This window comes from Petaurus breviceps, unplaced genomic scaffold (assembly GCF_028583685.1).
Source record: "Petaurus breviceps papuanus isolate PSGF00001 unplaced genomic scaffold, PetGlider_PUasm1.0 91133, whole genome shotgun sequence".
Taxonomy (NCBI): domain Eukaryota; kingdom Metazoa; phylum Chordata; class Mammalia; order Diprotodontia; family Petauridae; genus Petaurus; species Petaurus breviceps.
This window is the reverse complement of record NW_027187419.1, coordinates 31,145,407-31,167,494: the sequence shown is the minus strand read 5'-3', so window position 1 is coordinate 31,167,494 and position 22,088 is coordinate 31,145,407. Positions and strand designations below refer to the sequence as shown.

The 22,088-nt window shown below is 37.3% G+C and overlaps 1 protein-coding gene across 9 annotated transcripts in view; it reads left to right on the top strand.

The window, feature by feature from the left end:
- The window catches only part of CEP295 (centrosomal protein 295), a 97,654-nt gene extending 82,951 nt beyond the window's left edge, over positions 1-14,703 (top strand). For 3 of the 9 annotated variants that reach the window (XM_069080212.1, XM_069080206.1, XM_069080213.1), the window contains 2 exons: positions 4,406-4,549; positions 13,605-13,749. In XM_069080212.1, the coding sequence (XP_068936313.1) occupies positions 4,406-4,549; positions 13,605-13,733 (273 nt within the window). In that variant the 3' untranslated portion in view covers positions 13,734-13,749. Of the gene's footprint in view, positions 1-276; positions 468-4,405; positions 4,550-13,604 lie in introns of those variants that run through there. The other 6 variants (XM_069080209.1, XM_069080208.1, XM_069080207.1 and 3 more) reach the window with 3 other exon arrangements.
- The last annotated feature ends 7,385 nt before the right edge of the window (positions 14,704-22,088 follow it).

The window sequence follows — 22,088 nt, the reverse complement described above, 5'->3', positions numbered from 1 at the left end:
GAGCACTAGACTGATTCAGGAGGTGAGGGGTTTTGTTCAAGCTCTGCTATTAAATAGCTGTGTGACCTAGGGGAAGTAACCTTATATTTCTGGGCCTGTTTTCCCTTTGTTGTGTGAATGTTAAATGAATTCTGTGAGCAGGAGAACAGATTTATGTATCTGGGGTGAGTGTAAAAAGAAGTTAAGTTGCTTTGGGATTACTAGATCAGATTGAAATGTGATTATTTGCATAGAGGTAAATAAATTTGTTTTTGACCAGTTTTGTTTTACCTGCAGAAAACACTGGAGAAACTACGAGCAAAAACCTTCCGCTAGGACAAAAGGACTTTGGATGTTATTTCAGGATTTTATCCTGTACTACAGAATGAGTACTTGACTCTTTTAATTGACTCATGATGTACCTCAGATTACCCTGACTTGTAAATATTCCTTTAAAAATGTAATTCAATAAATTTTTATCACAAGTACTTTTTTTGTAATGTTTTCATTTAGTTTTGGAGAGCAGTAGGATTTAAAGACTTCTCTGTACTCAGTCCCATCCTCTTCTTATTTCTATAGGAAGTCTCTTCTTTTTTTGGTAGTTTTAGATTCTGTTGTTGGGCACACTTATTAAATCCTCTTAGATTCATTCAACAGTCATTGAGTAGGTTGTTTGCAAAGAGCCATGCTAGGTGTAGGTGAGAGTGCAGAGAAAAATGAATCATGTCTCCTATCAGAGCTTCCAGCTTAGCAGGGAACACAGACATCTAAAACTGTGTATTGTACAATGACTGAACTATGCAGCAGTGTTAAGAGAGCCACACAGGCATGTAAAGGGCCAGAAAGAGAGTTGAAGAATGAGGGGAAGGTTCGTGAAGGTATCTGATTAATCCAGTTTAAACAGTAAGTGCCTGCTGGATATAAAGCACTGGGAGAGATGAAGTATAATCTCTATATCTTGTTCTCAAGAAACTTAAAATTAATAAAGTGTGAAGGGAGTATAATGGTAAAATGTTTTGTGACCCAGTTACCACAAAGTAGCTGTGCAACTTTGGGCAAGTCCCTCAACTTCTCAATTTTAATTATTCGTAATATGAGTTTGTTCTGAATGATTTCTGAGGCTCTCTTCCTATGATTCTATGATCATGTAGACAAAAGTAAGATGGGGTGAGAGTGGGATGAGAACAGTGATACAAGAAATAATGTAATTAATGTGGAAAGAGATCTATCTTAAAAATGGTTAAGAAATTTTGGGGAGAATCTTTTTCAGTTTGGAAGAGAAAAGAAGGGGGGGATAGGTCTGGTTATATGGCATGAGAATTGAACATTGATGAAACTTAAGGAATTCAAAAGGTAGATACATGGGGAAGAGAGTAGAAAGGGGACCATATATGGAATAGTAAAGGAACAGATTGGAGAGGGTAAGATGAGAATGAGGGATAGAGTGGTCCACCTAGGCTTGAATATAGACTGAAAAAAAAATGACATAAGGTTAGAAAGGTATATTAAAGGTTTGATTGCCAAGATAAACTTACATTTAGTAAGATAGGGAAACCACCAAAGGATTTTGAGTTGAGGAATAATGTGGCTGGAACAGTACATTAGAAGAATACACTTGCAGATTGGAGAGGTAAGAGGTTGAATGCAGAAAGATGAGTATGTCCTTTGTTTATGCAAGAAGAGATGAAAAGGTAAACTATCATCCTTATTGAGAGTAAAAATGAGAAAAAATACATGGGTGAGATTTTGGAAATCAAATAGGACTTGACAACAGATTAGATGTAATATTTAGTGGGAAAGGAACAGTCAAAAGTAACTCTAGTGACCAGGAAGGTGTTAGTGTCCTCAAGAAGTATGGGAAGGGACAGAATTGAGGTATAAGACAGTGTTTGTTTGGTGATGTATGTTGGTTTGAGGAAGTAGCAGAACATAAAGGGAAAGTAAGACAGGACTGTAGTTCAGATGGGGGGCAGAGCCAAGATGGCAGCATAGAAGCGGAAAATCCCATGAACCTCCCCCAACAGCCACCTCAAATACCTGTAAAATAGGACTCTGAACAAATTTTAGAGCTTAAAACCCACAAAGTGACAGAGAAACAAATCTGCTGAAGGCAGCCCAGCAGGCCTACAGGAAGTGTCCATCACAGTGCACTGGGATCAGAGTGCAGTCCCATGTAAGCTGCATGGTTTTGCCCTCAGGGAGGCCCTTACCAGCAGCAGCCAGAGCAGACTTCAGGAGAGAGCAGCTGTGGTGGTTTCCAGACTTCTCAACGCATAAACATCAAAGAGCAAGTAAAAGGCCAGTTGGAAAAGCTGTTGGAAAGGAAGGGTGCTGTCTGGCCCGTGCCCCCAGGGCAAGAGGTGACAGAGTCACAGGGGCTGCAGTTGCTGCCCCACGTGGCTGCCTTCAGAGCTCCTGGCCTGCAGATCGTAGGGGGACCAAGAAACCATTCCGAGGGTAATTGCTCTTGCTTTAACCTGCTTGGATCTGGATCACTATCTTGGGTAGAGGTCTTGGGGTGTGTGGCCACTGGGCCAGAGCTTTTGGGGGCTGCAGAGAAGGTGTGCTCTTAGTAGCTCTGGCAACTACAAAAACCCCCACGATTTGGGACAAAGCTCTCTCCATTCTGGAAGCAGAGTTCTACTGTGGCAAAGAGCTCAAAAGTCAAGTAATTGATTGGCAATATGTGCAAGCAGAGCAATCAAACCTTAGATTACTTTTTTGGGGACAAAAAGGGATCAAAGCATGGAAAAGGAGGAAGACAATAAAGTCAGAACTGCATCAAAAGCTTCCAAGAAAAATACAAACTGGTTACAGGCCATGGAGGAGCTCAATCAAGTAACAGAAGTGGAGGAAAAATTGGGAAGAGAAATGAAAATGATGCAAGAAAATCATGAAAAGCAAGTCAACAGCCTGAGTGAAGAAAATAATACCTTAAAAAATAGACTAACTCAAATGACAAAAAAGGCTCAAAAAGCCAATGAGAAGAATGCCTTAAAAAGTTGAATTTGCCAGATGGAAAAGGAATCTCAAAAGCTCACTGAAGAGAATCATTCCTTCAGAATTAGATTGGAGCAAATGGAAGCTAATGACTTTATGAGAAATCAAGATACTATAAAATAGATTCAAACAAACAAACAAAAATAGAAGGCAATGTGAAATATCTCATTGGGAAAACCACTGACCTGGAAAATAGATCCAGGAGAGATAATTTAAAAGTTATTGGACTACCTGAAAGCCATGATCAAAAAAAGAACCTAGAAATCATCCTTCAAGAAATTGTCAAGGAAAATTACCCTGATATTTCAGAACTGGAGGGCAAAATAGAAATTGAAAGAATTCACTGATCACCTCTTGAAAAAGATCCCAAAAAGGATTGTAGTTCAGTTTATTGGAATTTAATGAAAATAATCATTAAGGAGTCATCTATGTAGAAGTGGCACTTAGAGCTGTTTGAGTAGATGAGATCTCCAAAAAGCATTGAAGGTGAAGAATATAACATTATGGGACATTTGCTTTTAATCAAAGGATGAGGAGAGGCAGCAAAGGTAATATATGAAAAGCTGGAAAACGATTAAGGAATAATGGAATGGAACCTAAGAATAAAGGATATGTAGCAAAGAGGACATAGTCCAATTAAAGGGTTATCCTTTAAGTTGATCTATGTTTTAGGTAGAATTCTCAGTTTGAAGTGAAGGGAACATTTCCAAACGGTTGACTGCCTAGGTGAAGAATTTGAGGGACTTTGGCAGCTTATGAAGACCAGCTCCTAAGGCATAAAGTATCACAAACTTCTGACATGAGAGTACCCTCACTGATAAAGTAACTCTTTTAGAAACCTAAAGAATCTGGCTTGCATGACTGAACATTTGGTCTGACACTTCTGTTATCTGCATTCAGTAGGAGATAGAGACTATGTGCCATTAATAGTATTGTCACTCCATTCTTTTCCTTCATTATTATTCTTTCCTTCTTTTCCTCAATCATTTAACACCCACTATAGCATATACCTTGATATGATCATGTGGACCTCCGACAGTGGTAGGACCTCTTGCAACTGCCCTTTTTCCTTGGTTGATGAAGTATACCTGCCTAGTACATGTGCCAAATCAAGTTAAACCTTACAGCCTCTTTGAGAGAATTATTTAATCATCAGAGGTAAAATTAGTGGAAGAGTTTTGCTCCTTAAACTCTTCCCTTTTTAAATATTGGCTTGCTATGTTGAGTTAATGGAATTGGGAGGCAGTAAGGGGATGAGGTTCTTTTTCCTTTGAAAGAAAATTTCAATGTCTATTCCTTGGCAGTGTCCCTGTTTATTTTTTCTTGGAATATAAATAGATCAAGTTAAAATAGTTTTCTTTTTAGAAAGTGATTTTTAAAAGCTATTTTCTTACCCTGTTGATTCCTTGTTTAATTTACTATTCAGGAGACAGAGTCTGAATATAGTATCACAGAAGAGGCTGAGTTTACTGATACCAGCTCAGGTGACATCTATATTACAGATGATGAAGGTTTGGAAAACTGTATCCAAGAAGAAAGTAAAATGATTGAATTAGAAAGCCATTTTCAGGTAAGGATAAAAAGTTTATAAATTCAGAAGTACCCCACTTATTTAGCCTTCTAAAATACAACTAAGAACCAGGAAATAGTATAAAAAGATAAATGAAACTAGATATCACAAAGAGCAATGTGGATAGAATGAATACTTTAGTGAGGGAGTTGGACTACTTAATCTTGAAAGTTTTTTAAAATATGTAATCTATGCATTTTACTAATTTGAAAGGCTCTAAGACTAATCAGAATTGATTCACTTTTACTTTCTATACTTCTAACAGAAATAGTTATGTGCTTTTCTAGCCCATAATCAATTGGAAACAGTAACTTTATTGGGGTAGTGGGATGCGTGGTAGGGATGTTTGGAAAGGCAGGAGTCCTTACCCCATTATCCTGTCACAGAATTTGCCCTGCCAAGCCTCAGCCTTGGAGCATTCCCACTGTTCACTACCTCTGCTCTTATATGTGTGCTACTGAAGGAAGGCAGGGAATATTACAAGACAATACTGACTCAATCTGCTACAGATTTAAGTTACATAACTTCCGCTGTGTCTTCATTGCTGCAAGGCAGCCCTTTTACCTCCCTAATTAACTCACTATCCCACTCTTCATTGCAGCTCTTCCAAACCTTTTCAGCCCTCCTCAAATTTCCCATAGCTTACTCTCCTTCAGCCCTCTTCAGCTGAAAACCACATTTTACTGAAAAAAGTGAGGTCATTCATCCAAAGCTCCATCTATTTCCCTCCTCATCTTATATCATCACCCAGGTGCCTTCTGCCACTGTCTGCTCCTTTACTGCTTGTCTCATACACATTAGGGGTCCTCTCCTTATGAAGGTAAACCTGTGTACATGAACACCTGTTAGGAAGCTCAAATAAGATAATGCATGTAATTTTTTTTTTATTTTAAAAGTCCTAGGGGTGGCTAGGTGGCGCAGTGAATAGAGCACCTGCTCTGGAGTCAGGAGGACCTGAGTTCAAATCCAGCCTCAGACACTTAACACAAAACTAGCCAGGTGACCTTTGGCAAGTCACTTAACCCCAATTGCCCTGCATTCCCCCTCCAAAAAGAAAAAAAAAGTCCTAGATATGTGTCAATTATTAAATGCCTGCCATACCTCAGCAACTCATTTCTTTTTAGTTAGAATCAGGTCCTCATCAGCAATTTCCCTTATCATTTTTACCACATTTTAAATAATCAGTTTGTAAAGCAAAGAAGAGGCAGGGGTGTATGAGAAAATTAGAAATACCAGGAGCAGAACAGAGGTTTGTACACAACATTCTTCTATCAAACCATGGTCTTTGATACTATCAATCATGAGGGCTTGTGGAAAATTATGGCAAAATTTGGTTGCCTGGAGAAGTTCATCAGTATTGAAGATGTTGGCCTGCTTGCATGGGTTCTGGAAAATGGGCAATGCTCTCATGTTTTCTGGGGTACCAATGGAGTGAATCAAGACTGCTTGCCCATGCTTTTTTTTTTTTGCTTTTTGGAGGGCAGTTGGGGTTAAGTGACTTGCCCAAAGTCACACAGCTAATAAGTGTGTCAAGTGTCTGAGGCCAGATTTGAACTCAGGTCCTCCCGACTCTAGGGCCAGTGCTCTATTCACTATACCACTTAGCTGCCCCTTGCCCATGCTTTTTAGCATGATATTTTCAGCATTGTTGTCAGATGGCTTCAACGAAGATTAAAACAGCATCAAGGTCATCTACTGAATTGACAATAAATTATTTAACTTGAAAAGGTTACAAGCCAAAACTAAAGTTGGAGGTAGAGTTGGTGAAAGACTTTTTTTTGCAAATGATTTTGCATTCAGTACAGACTCTGAGACCAAGATGCAGCACAGTATGGATCAGTTCTCTGCTGCTTGTGCTAATTTTGGCCTAACAATTAACATCAAGAAAACAGAGGTTCTTCACCAGCCAACCCCACATCATCCATATGTGGAACCATCAGTTACAGCAAATGGAGAAATTTTGAACACTGCCTTTGCAGTATAATTTCCAGGGCTGTTCATACAGATGATGAGGTTGACGTCAAGGCTAGCTCAGCATTTACAACACTCCAAAAGAATGTGTGGGAGAGAAGAGGTCTACAAAACTGTCTGCCAAACTGAAGTCATTGTGCTGACTTCATTGTTGTATACCTATGAAACCTGGACAGCCTTCCAGTGCCATGCCAGGAAACTGAATCACTTCCATTTGAATTTGTCTTAGGAAGATTAAGAAGATCACCTGACAAGATAAGGTACCAGATACTGAGGTTGAACTGCCAAGTATTCAAACTCTGTTACAGAAAGCACAACTCTCCCTTTGACCCAGTAATACCACTTCTAGGGTTGTATCCCAAAGAGATCATAGAAGTGGAAGGAAGACCTGTATGTGCAAAAATATTCATTGCAGCTCTTTCTGTGGTGGCAAAGAATTGGAAGTTAAGTGGATGCTCATCAATTGGGGAATGGCTGAACAATTAGTGGTATATGAATGTAATGGAATACTATTGTGCTATAAGAAATGAGGAGCAGACGGACTTCGTATTTACCTGGAGCGACATATACAGACTGGTGTGGAGTGAAAAGAGCAGAACAAGGAAAAATTTGTACACAATTACAAACACAATGTATGTGTGATGACCAACTTTGATAGACTGGACTCTTCTCAGCAATGCAAGGTTATAAGACAGCTCCAAAAGACTCACGATGGAAGGACATGTCTACATTCAGAGAAAGAACTAGAAAGAACAGTTTGAATACAGACTGAAGCAAACTACCTGCTCTCTTTTTCTTGTTTGGTTTTGTTTCCTCTTTCCCATTGTTCATTCCATCGTTTACAATCCTTCTTTACAACCTGATATAGTCTAATATGAAAGTATTTGCAAATCCTGTACTTGATTGCATACTGCCATGGGGGGGGGGGAAGGGGAGAAAATTTGAAACTCAAAGGATTGTGGAACTGAAGCTTGTAAACTAAAAGTAAACAAATTAATAAAGACCAAAAAAAAATTTAAAAAAAAGAAAGAAAGCACAACTCTGAAGGACTGATCATGTTATCCAAATGCTAAAAGTATATTTGTATATGTGAGATACAAAAATTTAGAGCCATTTCTCCTTCAAATGTTCACGTGAACTATTTGTGCCTGATCTGTGGTAGAGCCGTCTGAGCTCCTTTGGGTCTAATCCGCCACAGTTGGACACACTGTCCCCCTGGCCCCAGGACATTGATGTCATTTTGGTCTTCTTCAAGAACAAAGGACAACCAACCAATCTGATAATGACTGTGGCTTAAATACCACGTTTAAAAACAAAAGGCAACAACTTCATTTGAGAAGTAATTTGTCTTTGTAAAAATAATAAAAGAACTTAAAAAGAATCCATCATGACAGTGTAGGATTTATAACTGGATTGTAAGTATGCTTTAATACCAGGGAAAAGTCAGTATAAATCATGTCAGGAAGATAAAAATAGACTGTGATTTGATCATACAAAAGATTCTTTGATAAAGCACAACATTAATGTAAGTTAAAACATCATAGAGGGGGAGGCTAGGTGGCACAGTGAATAAAGCACTGGACCTGGAGTCAGGAGGACCTGAGTTCAAATCTGGCCTCAGACACTTAACACAAAAACTAGCAGTGTGACCTTGGGCAAGTCACTTAACCCCAATTGCCCTCTTAAAAAAAGCAAAAAAAAAACCCCATCATATAGGAACAGAAGGATCTTTCCTTGATATAAAAAAGAATATATATTCAAAAGCATGAGCAATAGGGAAACACTTGGCACATCACTATAAAGGAGGCATGTTGTCTTTTGCCATTAAGATTTAATTTTAGAAATCTTAGCATTAACAAAAAAATATGAAAAAAATTAATGTGAGAACATTGTTCAGTCATTTTTCAAACATGTCTAAATCTTCATGACCCCATTTGGGGTTTTCTCGGCAAAGATATTGGAGTGGTTTGTCATTTCTTTCTCCACCTCATGTGACAGTAAGAAACAGGCAAACTGGTTAAGTGATTTACCCAGGGCCACGCAACTAGTAAGTGTCTGAACTCAGGAAGATGAGCCTTCTTGACTACAGGTCCAGTACTCTGTCCACTATGCCACTTAGCTGCCCTGGGAAAGCATTTTCACAGTAAAAATATAAGAATGAGCTACAGGACAAAATGAAAGCACAGACTAGAAGGAATATATGGTTAACAATCATAATGGTATACTTGAGTGGAATAAACTCATGAAGATAAATAAGAGCACCTGCCTCAGGAATATAAATATTAAAGGAGATAATATTTGTAAAGCACTTAACAGAGTTTCTAGCACTTGATAAATGCTTATTTCCTTCCATAAAAAGGAAAAGGATGAAAGGATGGATTAGGAAGTAGAGACCAAGAAGAATCACACACAAAGTTAAAATAAAAGACTGGAGTAAAATTTATTGTGCTATAAAAGGGAATCGAGCATGATACCCCCTTTTGGTGTACCTTCTGTAGTGTAGCCTAGCAGGACTCTTAAAAGTAGTGACTTGGTCAAAGCTAATGAGATTACTGCATATTTTCCCATAATGAGGAGAAAAGTGTGGCCCTTTGAGTAGGAGAAAAAATTTCTCTAAACTACCCTCTGATTCTTTGATTTAAGGCTTCTTTCTTGCCTTATTCTCACCAATAATCCAGCTATTTTAATTTCTTTTATTTTTTTCAGGGTTTTTTTTTTTTTTTTTTGCTTTTTGGAAGGGGGATGCAAGGCAGTTGGAGCTAAGTGACTTGCCCAAGGTCACACAGTTTTTGTGTTAAGTGTCTGAGGCTGAATTTGAACTCAGTTTCTCCTGACTCCAGGACTAGCAATCTATTTACTGCGCCACCTAGCTGCCCCTATTTTAATTTCTTAAAAAAAAAATTTCCAATTTTATTTATTAAATTTATTTACTTTTAGTTTACAACATTCAGTTACATAATCCCTTGAGTTCCAAATTTTCTTCTCCTCTGCCCCCCCCCCCCCCATGGTGGGGCATGCAATCAAATATAGGTTCTACAAATAGCATGTCAGGTTGTAAAGAAGAATTCTAATCAACGAGGTGAATAAGAAAGAAGGAACAAAACAAAACTAAACACAAAAGAGAGAGAGCAAGTAGCTTACTTTAATTGGCATTCAGATGCCATAGTTCTTTTCTCTGGATGTGGATATCCTTTCCATCATGAGTCTTTTGGAGTTGTCTTCTAACCTTGTATTGCTGAGAGGAATTCAGTCCATCAAAGTTAGTTGTCACACATACAATGTGTCTGTAATTGTGTACAAAGTCCTCCTGGTTCTGCTTTCCTCCAGGTTATTATGAAGTCCATCTGCTCCTCATTTCTTATAGCACAATAATATTCTATTATAGCACAGTAGTATTCTATTACATTTATATACCATAATTTGTTTAGCCATTCCACAATTGATGGGCATCCCCTTAATTTCCAATTCTTTGCCACCACAAAAAGAGCTGCTATAAATATTTTTGTGCAAAAAGGTCTTCCTCCCACTTGTATGATCTCTTTAGGATACATCCCTAGAAGTCGATTGCTAGGTCAAAGGGTATGTACTTTTTTATAGCCCTTTGGGCATAGTTCCAGATTGCTCTCCAGAATGGTTGGATCAGTTCACAACTCCACCAATGCATCAGTGTTCCAATTTTTCCACATCCTCTTCAGCATTTATCATTTTCCTGTTTTGTCATCTTAGCCAATCTGACCACTGAGGTATGGTACCTCAGAGTTGTTTTGATTTGCATTTCTCTAATCAATAGTGATTTAGAGCATTTTTTCATATGTTTATAAATATCTTTAATTTCATCCTCTGAAAACTGCCTGTTCGTATTCTTTAACCATTTATCATTTGGGGAATGACTTGTATTCTTATAAATTTGCCTCGGTTCTCTGTATATTTTAGAAATGAGGCCTTTATCAGAGACATTGGTTGTAAAAATTCCCAATTTTCTACTTTCTTCCTAATCTTGGTTACATTGGCTTTGTTTATACAAAAACTTTCCAATTTAATGTAATCAAAATTATCCATTTTGCATTTTATAATTCTCTCTAACTCTTTTTTGGTCATAAATTCTTCCCTTCTCCATAAATCTGACAGGTAAACTATTCTTTGCTCTCCCAGATTGCTTACAGTCTCAGCTTTTATATGTAGATCACGTACCCATTTAGACTTTATTTTAGTATACTATGTAAGATGTTGGTCTAGGCCCAGTTTCTGCCAAAATATTTCACAGTTTTCCCAGCAGTTTTTGTCAAATAGTGAATTCTTATCCCAGAAGGTAGGGTCTTTGGGTTTGTCAAACATTAGATTACTATAGTCATTGACTGCTGTGTCTTGTGTACCTAATCTAGTCCACTGATCCATCACTCTTTTCCTCAGCCAGTGCCAAGTAGTTTTGATGACTGCTGCTTTATAATACAGTTGTTTTTTTTAAAGCAATTGGAGTTAAATAACTTGCTCAAGGTTACATGGCCAGTTATTTTGTGTGGGTGCCAAGTATCTGAGGCTGGTACCAATTCCAGATCTCCCGACGCCGGGGCTGGCGCTCTTACTCACTGTGCCATCTGGCTGCCCCCATAATACAGTTTAAAATCTGGGATGGGTAGGCCACCTTCCCTAGCATTTCTTTCCATTTTTTCTTTTTGTTCTTCCAGATGTATTTTGTTACTATTTTTTCTAGCTCTATAAAATAATTTTCTGGTAGATTTATCAGTATGCCACAAAATAGGTAATTTAGGTAAAATTGTTATTTTTATTATATTAGCTTGACCTAGCCACGAGCAATTGATGTTTTTCCAATTATTTGGCTCTGACTTTGTGTGAAAAGTTAATTTCTCAAAATTAAACTTTTTTCTTCCGGCAACTCAGTTTATCATGCCTTGAGAGTACTCTCCCACTCTATTTCCTGCATTTGAGCTCTGCAACTGGAATCCAAATCAAAACTGCTACCATTACTGAGAAGGGGATGTTAATCAATTCCCTTATGGTTTTACTCACCATCCTTATGACTTCCAAAACCAAGATACCCCTTCTTGGCCAGTCCCCTTCCTTGCCTTCACTCAGTATATGGGTTGTTTCCTGTTAGAGTGTAAGTTTCCTGAGGGCAGGGATTATCTTTTGTATTTGTATCCCTATCATTTAGCAAGGTACTTGCAATATAAGAAAGAACTCAAAAAAGCAAGGGATAGCAGTCATAATTTCAGACAAGGAAACAGGAAATAAACTTGATTGAAAAAAAATAAACAGAAACTACATTATGCTTAAGATATCATAGCTGTTTAATTACTATCAGTACTTAGTATATATGCATTGAATGGCATAGCATCAAAGTACTTTGTAGGTGTGCTTTGTGCCTAGCCATTTGTCTATACTTATTGAGGAAAGTGGATCTTATTCTCAGGTACCATCTTCCTAACTTCACACATCAGCTATTAACTAACAGCGATGAAGACACTATTATTGCCCTTGTGGTCTTTAGTTTCTTAAATAAGACTTCATGTTCCCTAGAAATATTTGCTAGGTTCTTTATGGCCATATAATCTCACACGAATTAGCAAAAATTATAATAATAGATGTCATGTTGAACCAGCCTTATGAGAGTGTCTATCATATACTAAGTACATGCCCTCAATAAGACAACACCCTTCCACCCAGCGACTTGTCAGGTCAACTCAAGCTACTGAGATAGCGTTAAACAGTCTCCATCCACCACCATTCTACTTTTCTTTTCTGACCAGTTCTAGAAGAGTTTTCTTTTGATGGCACCTATAGATACTCATCATTTCATGTAGCACAAATACTTGTTTTCTTTTTGGAGGTCCCACCTATGGGGAGAGTCTCAAACCTATTATGTAGCTCCGAAGGTTTAGCAGTCTTTCACTTCCTTCTCTTTCATGTTCTTACACTTTGGATAGCCTTGATTTTTTTTTTAAGTGACTTGCTCAGGGTCACACAGTTAGTAAATGTCAAGTGTCTGAAGCTTGATTTGAACTCAAGTCCTGATTCCAGAGCAAATGCTCTATCTTACCGCACCACCTAGCTGCTCCTAATTTTGGCAATAAAATAGAAGTCTGACCATCTTCTACCTAAGCTTTTTCAGATACATTGTGTTTCCATGCAGACGGACATGTGGGTGCACAAACTTGACTCCCTTCCAAATGATTCAGTTATTTCTTTAAACACACACACACACACACACACACACACACACATAAACACAAATATGAATAGATTTAAGTATAGACTAAGCTACCTAAAGCTTTTTGACATATAGAGACATGAATGTAAGCCATCACCATTATGCATTTTTATTTTTTATATTCTGTATTCTCTCTGATAATATCAAAGTACCTCTTCTGTCCCAGATTCAGTGTTTATCTTTGGCTGTGGATTGGTGATTATAAAATAGCCTGTCCACATTGCTCCTTGATCTGTAGTTTCAAAGCACTTATTTTATTTTATTTTTTTAAGCAATTGGGGTTAAGTAACTTGTTCAAGGTTACACGGCCAGTTATTTCTGGGTGTGGTGCTGAGTGTCTGAGCCCGGCATTCGATCTCCAGGTCGTCCCAACACTGGAGCCGGTACTCTTACTCGCTGAGCCACCTGGCCGCCCCTAAGCAATTGGGGTTAAGTAACTTGCTCAAGGTTACATGGCCAGGTGTTTCTGGGTGGGTGCTAAGTGTCTGAGCCCGGGATTCGATCTCCAGGTCTTCTCAACACTGGAGCCGGTGCTCTTACTTGCTGTGCTACCTGGCCCCCTCAAAGCATTTATAAATGTAACATTTTCTGAGTAGTGATGATGGTTTCATTTTTATATAATGGTGATCATTATTTCAGGAATGATAATAATTAGTTTTATCACTTTTTAGTGGTATAAATGGTTCTGTGGAAAACCAGGCTTATTACCAATATTTAGTTTTGTACTTGTTTGCTTGTGAACGTGAAACATGTGAATGTGCATTTTGAGTGCTCATAGTAATAGCAACATCTGTCCTCCCTTTTCCCGTGGTAGTACGTAACATTATTTATTTTTTGTGTTCATATTTGCACTAGATGCACGAAGTATTTTGTCTAGAATGTAACAACTGTTACTTAGTTTGGACAACACCAGAGTTAGCTGTTGCTGAATCTTCCTCCCAGCTTGCAGGTAATACTCAAGCACTCCAAAGGCTCTTATTATGACAGTCAAAGGTTATATGGCCACTAGAATAGCCATGTTAAGTCATACTATTTCTGAATATGATGAAAATGTGTTGTGGCAAAGATATCTAAAATATCATGTAATGTTTTATAATATAGAGCAATTATAACTCTCATTGAAAGGCATGTTTCTTATTAGTACTTTAATAATTATAATAGAAATCAATGTAGCACTTAAAGGTATGTCAGATATTTATGTAGCACTTTAAGTTTTACATGCATGATATCATTTGAGCCTCACATCAGCTCTGTGAAGTAAGTCCTATAGGTGTATATTCTGAAGATGAGTAAATGGAGATTTAGGTATATTAAGTGAGTTGGCCAATGTTGTAAAGCAAATGTGTTATCTTGACTCTTAAGTCAAGTTTTCTCCACTAGATCATGCTGCCCAGGTTTTAAGATATGCAGTCCTCAGTATCCAAGAAACAGATGGACCTGTAGTCTTATGGAGTTGAATATTTTCTGTGATGATAGGAGCAGCTTTACAAATTTGTTATCTTTTTATCACACCCTTATCTTATTTCCTTTTCCCCCCGGTAGTCCTTTTTAAAAAAATTTTAAACTTACTATTTTATTTTTTCCCCAATTACACATAAAAGCTATTTTTTTTAACAGTTTTTAACAAAATTTTTGAGTTCCAAATTCTCTCCTTCCCTTCCACCCTCATTGAGAAGGCGAGCATTGTGATATGTTATACATGTATAGTCATACAAAATATGTTTCAATGTTAGTTATGTCATGAAAGAAAATAGACAAAAAAAAACACAAGAAAAATAAAGAAGGTAATGGAAAAATGTGCTTCAATTTGCATTTGGGCTCCCTCAGTTCTTTCTCTGGGGATGGATAGCATTTTTCATCATGAGTCCTTCAAAATTGTCTTGGATTATTGCATTGCTGAGAACAGCTAAGTCATTCACAGTTGATCATCATACAGTATTGCTGTTACTGTATACAATGTTCTGGTTCTGTTCATTTCACTGTGCCTCTGTTCATGTAAATCTTTCCAGATTTTTCTGAGAGCATCTTGCCCTCATCATTTATTATAGTGCACAATCATATACAACAACTTGTTCAGTCCCCAAATGATGGAACATCCCATCAATTTCCAAATTTTTGCCACAAGTAAAAGAGCTGCTGTAAATATTTTTGTACATATAGGTCCTTTTTCCTTTTTGTTTTTTCTCTCTTTTGGATACAGTCCTACTAGTGGAATTGCTTGGTCAAAGGGTATGTATGGTTTTATAGCCCTTTGGACATAGTTCCAAGTTTCTCTACATAATGATTGAATCAGTATACAACTTTGCCAACAGTGCATTAGTGTGTCAGTTTTCCCATATCCCCTACAACACTTGTCATTTTCCTTTTTTGTTATATTAGTCAATCTGATAGATGTGGGATGGTACATCAGAGTTGTCTTAATTTGCATTTCTCTAATAAGTAGCAATTCAGAGCATTTTTTTTCAAATGAATATAGATACCTTTGATTACTTCATCTGAAAACTCCCTGTTCATGTCCTTTGATGATTTATCAGTTGAGGAATAATTCTTATTTATATAAATTTGATTCAGTTATCTGTTTGAGAAATGAGTTATCAATTTGCTGTAAAAAATTTTTCAGTTATGATTATTATGCATTTCCCTCCATCCTTCTCTTCCTTATTTATCCTACTCTTTCTCTCTCCTTTCACCCTGTCCATTCTCAAGTGTATTGCTTCTGACTTTTACCTCCCAAACTCTATCCTACCTTCTATCAGCCCTCTTCCTTTTCTTTATTCACTTCTCCTCCTACTTTCCTGTATGTTAAGATAGATTTCTATACCCAACTGAGTGTGTATGTTACTACCCTCTTTGAGCAAGTTCTAGTGAGAGTAAAGTTCACACACTCCTCCCGTTTTCCCCATCTTCCACTCCACTATAAAAGATCTTTTGCACCTTTTATGTCAGATAGTTTATCCCATTCTACCTTTCCCTTTCCTCTTCTTCCAGTGCATTCCTCTTTTTTACCCTTTAATTTTATTTTTTTTAGATAATTATCCCATCATATTCAACTCACACCCATGTTCTCTTTCTATGTAAACTTCTAGCTGCCCTAGTAATAAGAAAGTTTTTAGGAGTTGCAAGTATTATTTTCCTTTGTAGGAATATAAAAAATTTAACCTTATTTAATCCCTTATGATTTCTCTTTCCTATTTACCTTTTTATGCTTCTCTTGAGTCTTGTATTTGAAAGTCATATTTTCTATTCAGCTTTGGTTTTTTCTTTAAGTCTCTATTTTATTGAATATCCATTTCTTCTCCCCACCCCACCAATCTTATTTCTCTTTTACATATGATGATTTCTATAGCATATTTTCATGGAGGGTAATGTGTAGAATTCTATTTAATAAAATTAACTACTGCAAGATAATTTGGGTTACTCTGAGAACCCTATTAAATATTGTAAAATTGACAGTTTTGTTTACTTGGATTTTTCTTTAAGAAAATTTCAAGACTCTGAGTGAGGCAGTACCTTGGAGTTCACCGTAGTGGGATTTTAGGAACACCCAAGAGGGTTGGTACTCACCAGTCTGGTTCTTGAGATTGGGGTGAGATTAGTTCAGTAAAGAATTGATAAAGAGTGAAGCAAGGAGCCTTTATATGGTGAAGAAGAGAACAAGGGAGTGAGCAACCACCCTGAGCCTGGCATATGAGGTTCCTCATATACATATTTTAGAGCAGTATTCATAGGTAAACAATATTCAGTGTATCATCGCATGAAACAAAGAAAAGAAGGATGACTATTCATAAAACAGCAGTAGTTATACAAAAAAAAGAACAGTTACACTTGTTGAAGAAAAACGTATATTATTAGTTACAGAAGATAGATAAGAGAGTTATTGTCTGGGTATGGTACAGCTACCATGTTTCCCCGATAATAAGACACTGTCTTATTAAATTTTTTTTGGACAGAAAAACACCAGAGGGCTTATTTTCAGGGGAGGGCTTATTTTAATAAATATTGACAGCAATTTTAATAAACAGGTAAATGTGAACAAAAAAATGTACCTTTATTCAATAAGCAAATCACTGGGGAAGAACAGGATGACGCACTCACTGCTGCAGCTCTGATTGGATACAGCTCGGAGCGCGGCGTGCGTTTCACGGGGGGGGGGGGGGGACGGTGCATACAGAGGGTACCGTAATGTAGCGTGTAGCGCAGGGGATCACCTTCACTACAATAGCAATCTCAATAGGGCTTATTTTCGGGGGAGGGCTTATTTTAGAGGAATCTTACACAGTAAGGGGAGGGCTTATTTTCGGGATAGGTCTTATTATCGGGGAAACACGGTAGCTCAGGAGATGAAAGATATCTGCCCATTGGGCCAGGCAGGAAGGAGAACTGTTCCAGGACTTTGGAAGCCTCTACTTTTAGCCGCAAAGTCTTTTTGTACCAGTAATAGGAGAAAGGGAGACAGTGAAGGACACTAGTTGTTGCAGCTGTTGCAGTTTATCAGGGGACATTTACAGCAAAGTGGCTAACACCAAACAAGACTTACTAGCATATCTTGAAGCAAGGCTGTTTCTAAGGAGGGGTGACCCTACGTGTCATAAGCACGCTGGGAGAGTTCAGGGTGTAATAATGGGGGATTCAACAATGGATATTAAGGGAAGAGCAGTGAAGAGGCTCAGTGGAAACTTCAGGAAATTTACTGAAGTCAGTCTCTGAGAGGGTTGTAGTCCAAGTAGGGTAATTCTGTCCACTTTCCCCACACCATCCATACCCATACCTGAAAAGGAATACCCTCCAAATCATAGCTGAAAAGTAATTTTTGCTGGAAGATTTTTAGTAAAAGGAAAAGACACTAATTCCTGAAACAGCCCATTCAGCTTATAGCTCTAATTGTTAGTAAATTTTTCTTAAGAAAAGTTTAATTTTGTCTCTTTATAATTTCTGCCTATTGCTCCCAGTTCTACACTCTGAAGCTAAGTAGATCAAGTGTAATCCTCCTCTATGGAAAAACTCTTCAAACACTTATGAGATAACTAATGTGTCTCCTCCCATTTTTCTCATTGCCCCTAAACCTTCTCAATATTAAACATTTCTGTTCAACCATTCTTTGCAAAGCCTGGTCATTATTCCCCTCACCATCCTGGGATGCACTGTAGCTTATCAGTATCCTTCCTAAAATGTGGCATCCACCACTGGGTGTAATATACCAGATATGTGCTGATCAGAACAGAATATAACAGGATTAGCATCTTTAGTCCTGAACTCTTTTTTTCTTAAGGCAGCCTAAGATTACATTAGTTCTTTTGTCTGCCAGGTCATACTATTTACTCATAATTTTTATCTACTAGCTCCTAGAACTTAAAAAATTGTTTTCTCACCATACCTCCCCAGTCCTGTATGTGTGCAGTTGAAGTCAAGTATAGAGCCTTGTAATAATATATTCCTATTAAATTTCATGTGTACTATATTCATTCCATCGGTCTAGCCTCTTCCTCTTTTGGGATCTTTACTCTCTTCTAGTACTTAGCTGTTTTTCTCAGTTTTGTATCATCTGTCTTTTTTTTGTGCTTTTTCTTACTTTCAGTGTTTTATGCTGTGAGTTGAGCCAACAGTGACTTGAAGAAAATGAAATGAAGTTAAAATGTGTGTCTCTGAGCACACAAAGATTGGACAATAATTTATGCATCACCTGGCTTTAAGGTTTCCTTTACAGTATAGAAGAAAAGAATAGTTAAATTACAGCTTAATTCCTAAAATTCATTCCACAGTAATGAGCTGGAATTTCTTCTAATTTTATTTCATATGAAGTTTTATAGTCGAAATTACATATAAATTGTAAATTTTTTTGCCAATTAAAACTTATAGCCAATAATTTCTAACAAGGCCTTTTCCCACAAAAAATAACTACTAAAAAATCATATGTTTTTCGGGCAAAAACTCATAAACATGTGTCTTCTTACCAAAGGAAGTGGTAGTTTCCAAAGAAAGGCTTATTTAAAAGACCCATCCAAATATCATATTAATTGGAAATTCTTTGAATATATTTGTAAGACTACTTAATATGGACCTCTGAAGTCCCTTAACGAGATAGCTATTAATGAGTAGAGTTATTTGTGTGAATGGTGTTTATCTTTATATATCCTAAAGAAGAATTAAGTCTGGATTTGGATTTCTGAATATAGGACTCTGAATTGACTCTGTATTTGCACCAACACTGAAATATTATGGCCTTTCACCCTACTTCTTCACTCATTTGTTTTGTTGACAAAACGTTTTTGGTTACCTAAGTAACCAAGTCAGACAAAAGCCTTTCTCCAAAATGAAAGGATATGAATTGTCATGTATTATGTTACATGAGTCCCCATCCACATATGCCAAGTCACATTCACTGCTAGGTAATGTATATGCCCTGTCCTCTCCCCAAGCACCCAGAGAGCTATATACTTTAAGCTATTCTATCTTCTAAAGCGCTTACTATGATAGAAAATAGCAAAATGTGGAAGGTAGAGAAAGTCTCTGGATTCCTTCTTTTTCAGCTTATTAGACAAGCTCTATTCTTGGCAGGAATAAAAGAGAGAAACCCAAATCCAGTCAACCTATGGCAACAGTCACTCTTGTCAGCAGCCCTAATGTGCTATGTTCTATCTCCCTAAGTAAGACTTTCCAGGAGCCCAGCCTTTTCTCTTTCTTAGGTTTTCAGCAGATTGATTCCTGGTTATCAATCTCATTCGGTAGGAAAACCTTTCCAGTTCTTCGGTAGGTCATTGATGCTCATTTCCAGAAGAGCTCTCCCTAGTGGTGTTTTTTTTTTTTTTTTTGCCAAGGCAGATTAAGAGAACGTGTTTATAGAATTTTTAGAACGTTTGTGAGTTTCAGGTTGCTTCTGCATGTACATTGTCTCACTAGAGCCTAGGAGTAGGGTTTAGAGGGACAGGCTTGAAGTTGAGAGGCTGAGGTTTAAAATTGTGCATGGTCATGTGCCTGTATATTTTATTTAGAACTCTGGAGCCTGTACTTTATGGACTTTTTATAGTGCCATTTGAAGAGGCCAAAGAACCCCAATAGCTCTCTTATGTGAATCCTATTGCTTTCTGACATAAGGAGGTTGAACTCTTCCTTTGCTCTCTTTGTTCTTCTGTTTCGGTTCCTTTCTCTGTTCATGGCCCATTGGTTGTGTGAAATGATCATATGACCCTCCTTTACACACTTGATAAAACATCATTGCTCAGGCTCTCAAAGAGAATCTTAATTTGACCACAGACATGGGTATGACCAGTTTTCTAATTCAACTTATCATCTGGTATTCTGTTTATCCAGCTACAAAATTATCTAAAAACTGAAGGGATGACCCTTCCATTGCTGAATTTTCTGTAGTTACTTGCCAGTAAAACAGGTTTTTCTCTCAAAAGTACTCTCCACAGGAATTTTCCACCTTTTCTGCTAACAGAACCCAGGGTAAGTCCTCAGGTAGAATTTACTGGATAGACATGAAGTGAACATCCCTTATAAAATTTAGGGATTACAGACAAGCTTTCCCTGTAGTTAGTATGCAGTCTAATGATACCCAATGAAGGCCTTCCAAAGATTCTGAATAGAATGTTATATAATATGAAGACTATATCAGGAAGATCCAGGCATTTGTCAAATACCTAAAAAAGTCCTATATTATTAGGTTGTTCAATTCTTAGATAGAATTAGTAATTAAGTCAACCATATAACTTAAATTTAGAAGGTATAGGGTCAAGTCAAATTTCTTTGGAGTTTACATCAGCATAATTGTTCTGGTTATTAAATATGTAGTTTCATAATTATAGATCTAAAAGTAGAAAGGACCTTGCAAGCCATTTAGTCAAATCCCCTCATTTTACAGATGGGGTAACTGAGGCCCAGGGAAATTAAGTGACACAGGTAAAAGAATCTGAGGCAAGATTTTTACCCAGGTCCTCTGACTACAGAGCCAATGCTTTATTCCATTCTTTTCATGGCACCTTTGAGTTTGAATATATGATGCTGTCTATATCTCATCTTTTGTCCAGGTTATATAATCATTTAAATGAAGTGAAAAAACAAAAGGAAGAGCAAGCAGGACAAGAAGATGCTGATAAAATAAGGAAAGAGCAAAAAGGCTTCACAGAGTATGTTGTTTAAACTTTTATCCTCAGGTCCTGTCATCATTACTACAATCATACTATCTATAGAGCCTCCTTAGTAAGAATACTTCTGTGAATAAGTAATCCAGTAACAAGACTTTCTATGTGACAAACATGTTTTTGTAGTCTTAATAGTCTTTGGTAACCACTTTTTAGACTATACTTGTGATTTGATGCACTAGAAAACTCCTCTTTGAACTCCTTCTATCAGTGTAGATTGGCACCTGTTCTCTAATTTCTCATCTTAGAGGGTCACCTGGGGCTTACAGATAAAGTAACTAGAACAGGTTCACAGCCATTAGGAGTTAGAGAGGACTTAAACTCAAGTTATCTTGACTTCCAAGGTGGACTTTTGATCTGTTGTGACATACTGCTTTTCTAGCAAGCATCTAAATCTGTTTTCTGATGTACAGTAAATCTGTTAAAGAAAATGTATTTGATGGCATGTGGTTTTTCTATTTGCTAAGGACATTTCATTATTTGCTAAAAGAAAGAAGAGAGTTGTAGGTTTCCTAGCTTGTTCCTCTAGGATATAAGGAAATATTTTTCATTTCCTCATCAATTCTTCTCAGATATCAAGCCTAGAATCTCAAGGTTGGAAAGTACTTTAGGAGTCATCTAAACCAACCTTTATCTGAAACATGATGAATTACTTCTCCAGCATCCCCCAAAAATACTCATCTGACTTCTGCGTAAACCCTCGGTGAAAAAGAACTGCCATTTTTAGACAGCTCTAATCATTAAAAACTTTTCGTTATATCAAACAGAAATATATGCTAAGCCCTCCCTACCCCTTTTAGCTTCTACACATTGGTATTTTTCCTGCTACCTATAGCAAGTCAAGTCTAAATTCTCTTCTATATAATGCTCCTTCAGATATTTGATAACATGATTGTGTTGTAACCACTTTTACCTTCATTACCTTCAATTTGCCATCCCCAGTTTTTTTCAATTATATCTTGTATGACATGGTTTCAATTTCCCTTGTCTTCTTGGTTGCCCTTCTTCATCTTGTCAGCATCCTCAAAATGTGGTAAACCAGAGCAACACAATACTCCAGATGTGGTCTGAGAAAGGTAAAATCTATTTATATAATTTCCTTTGTTCTGAATACCACAGCTTTTGCGTTGACCTCTCTGGCTCCTTTGTCATACAGTTAACATCAGCTTATAGACCATGAAACCTCTAAGATCCTTTT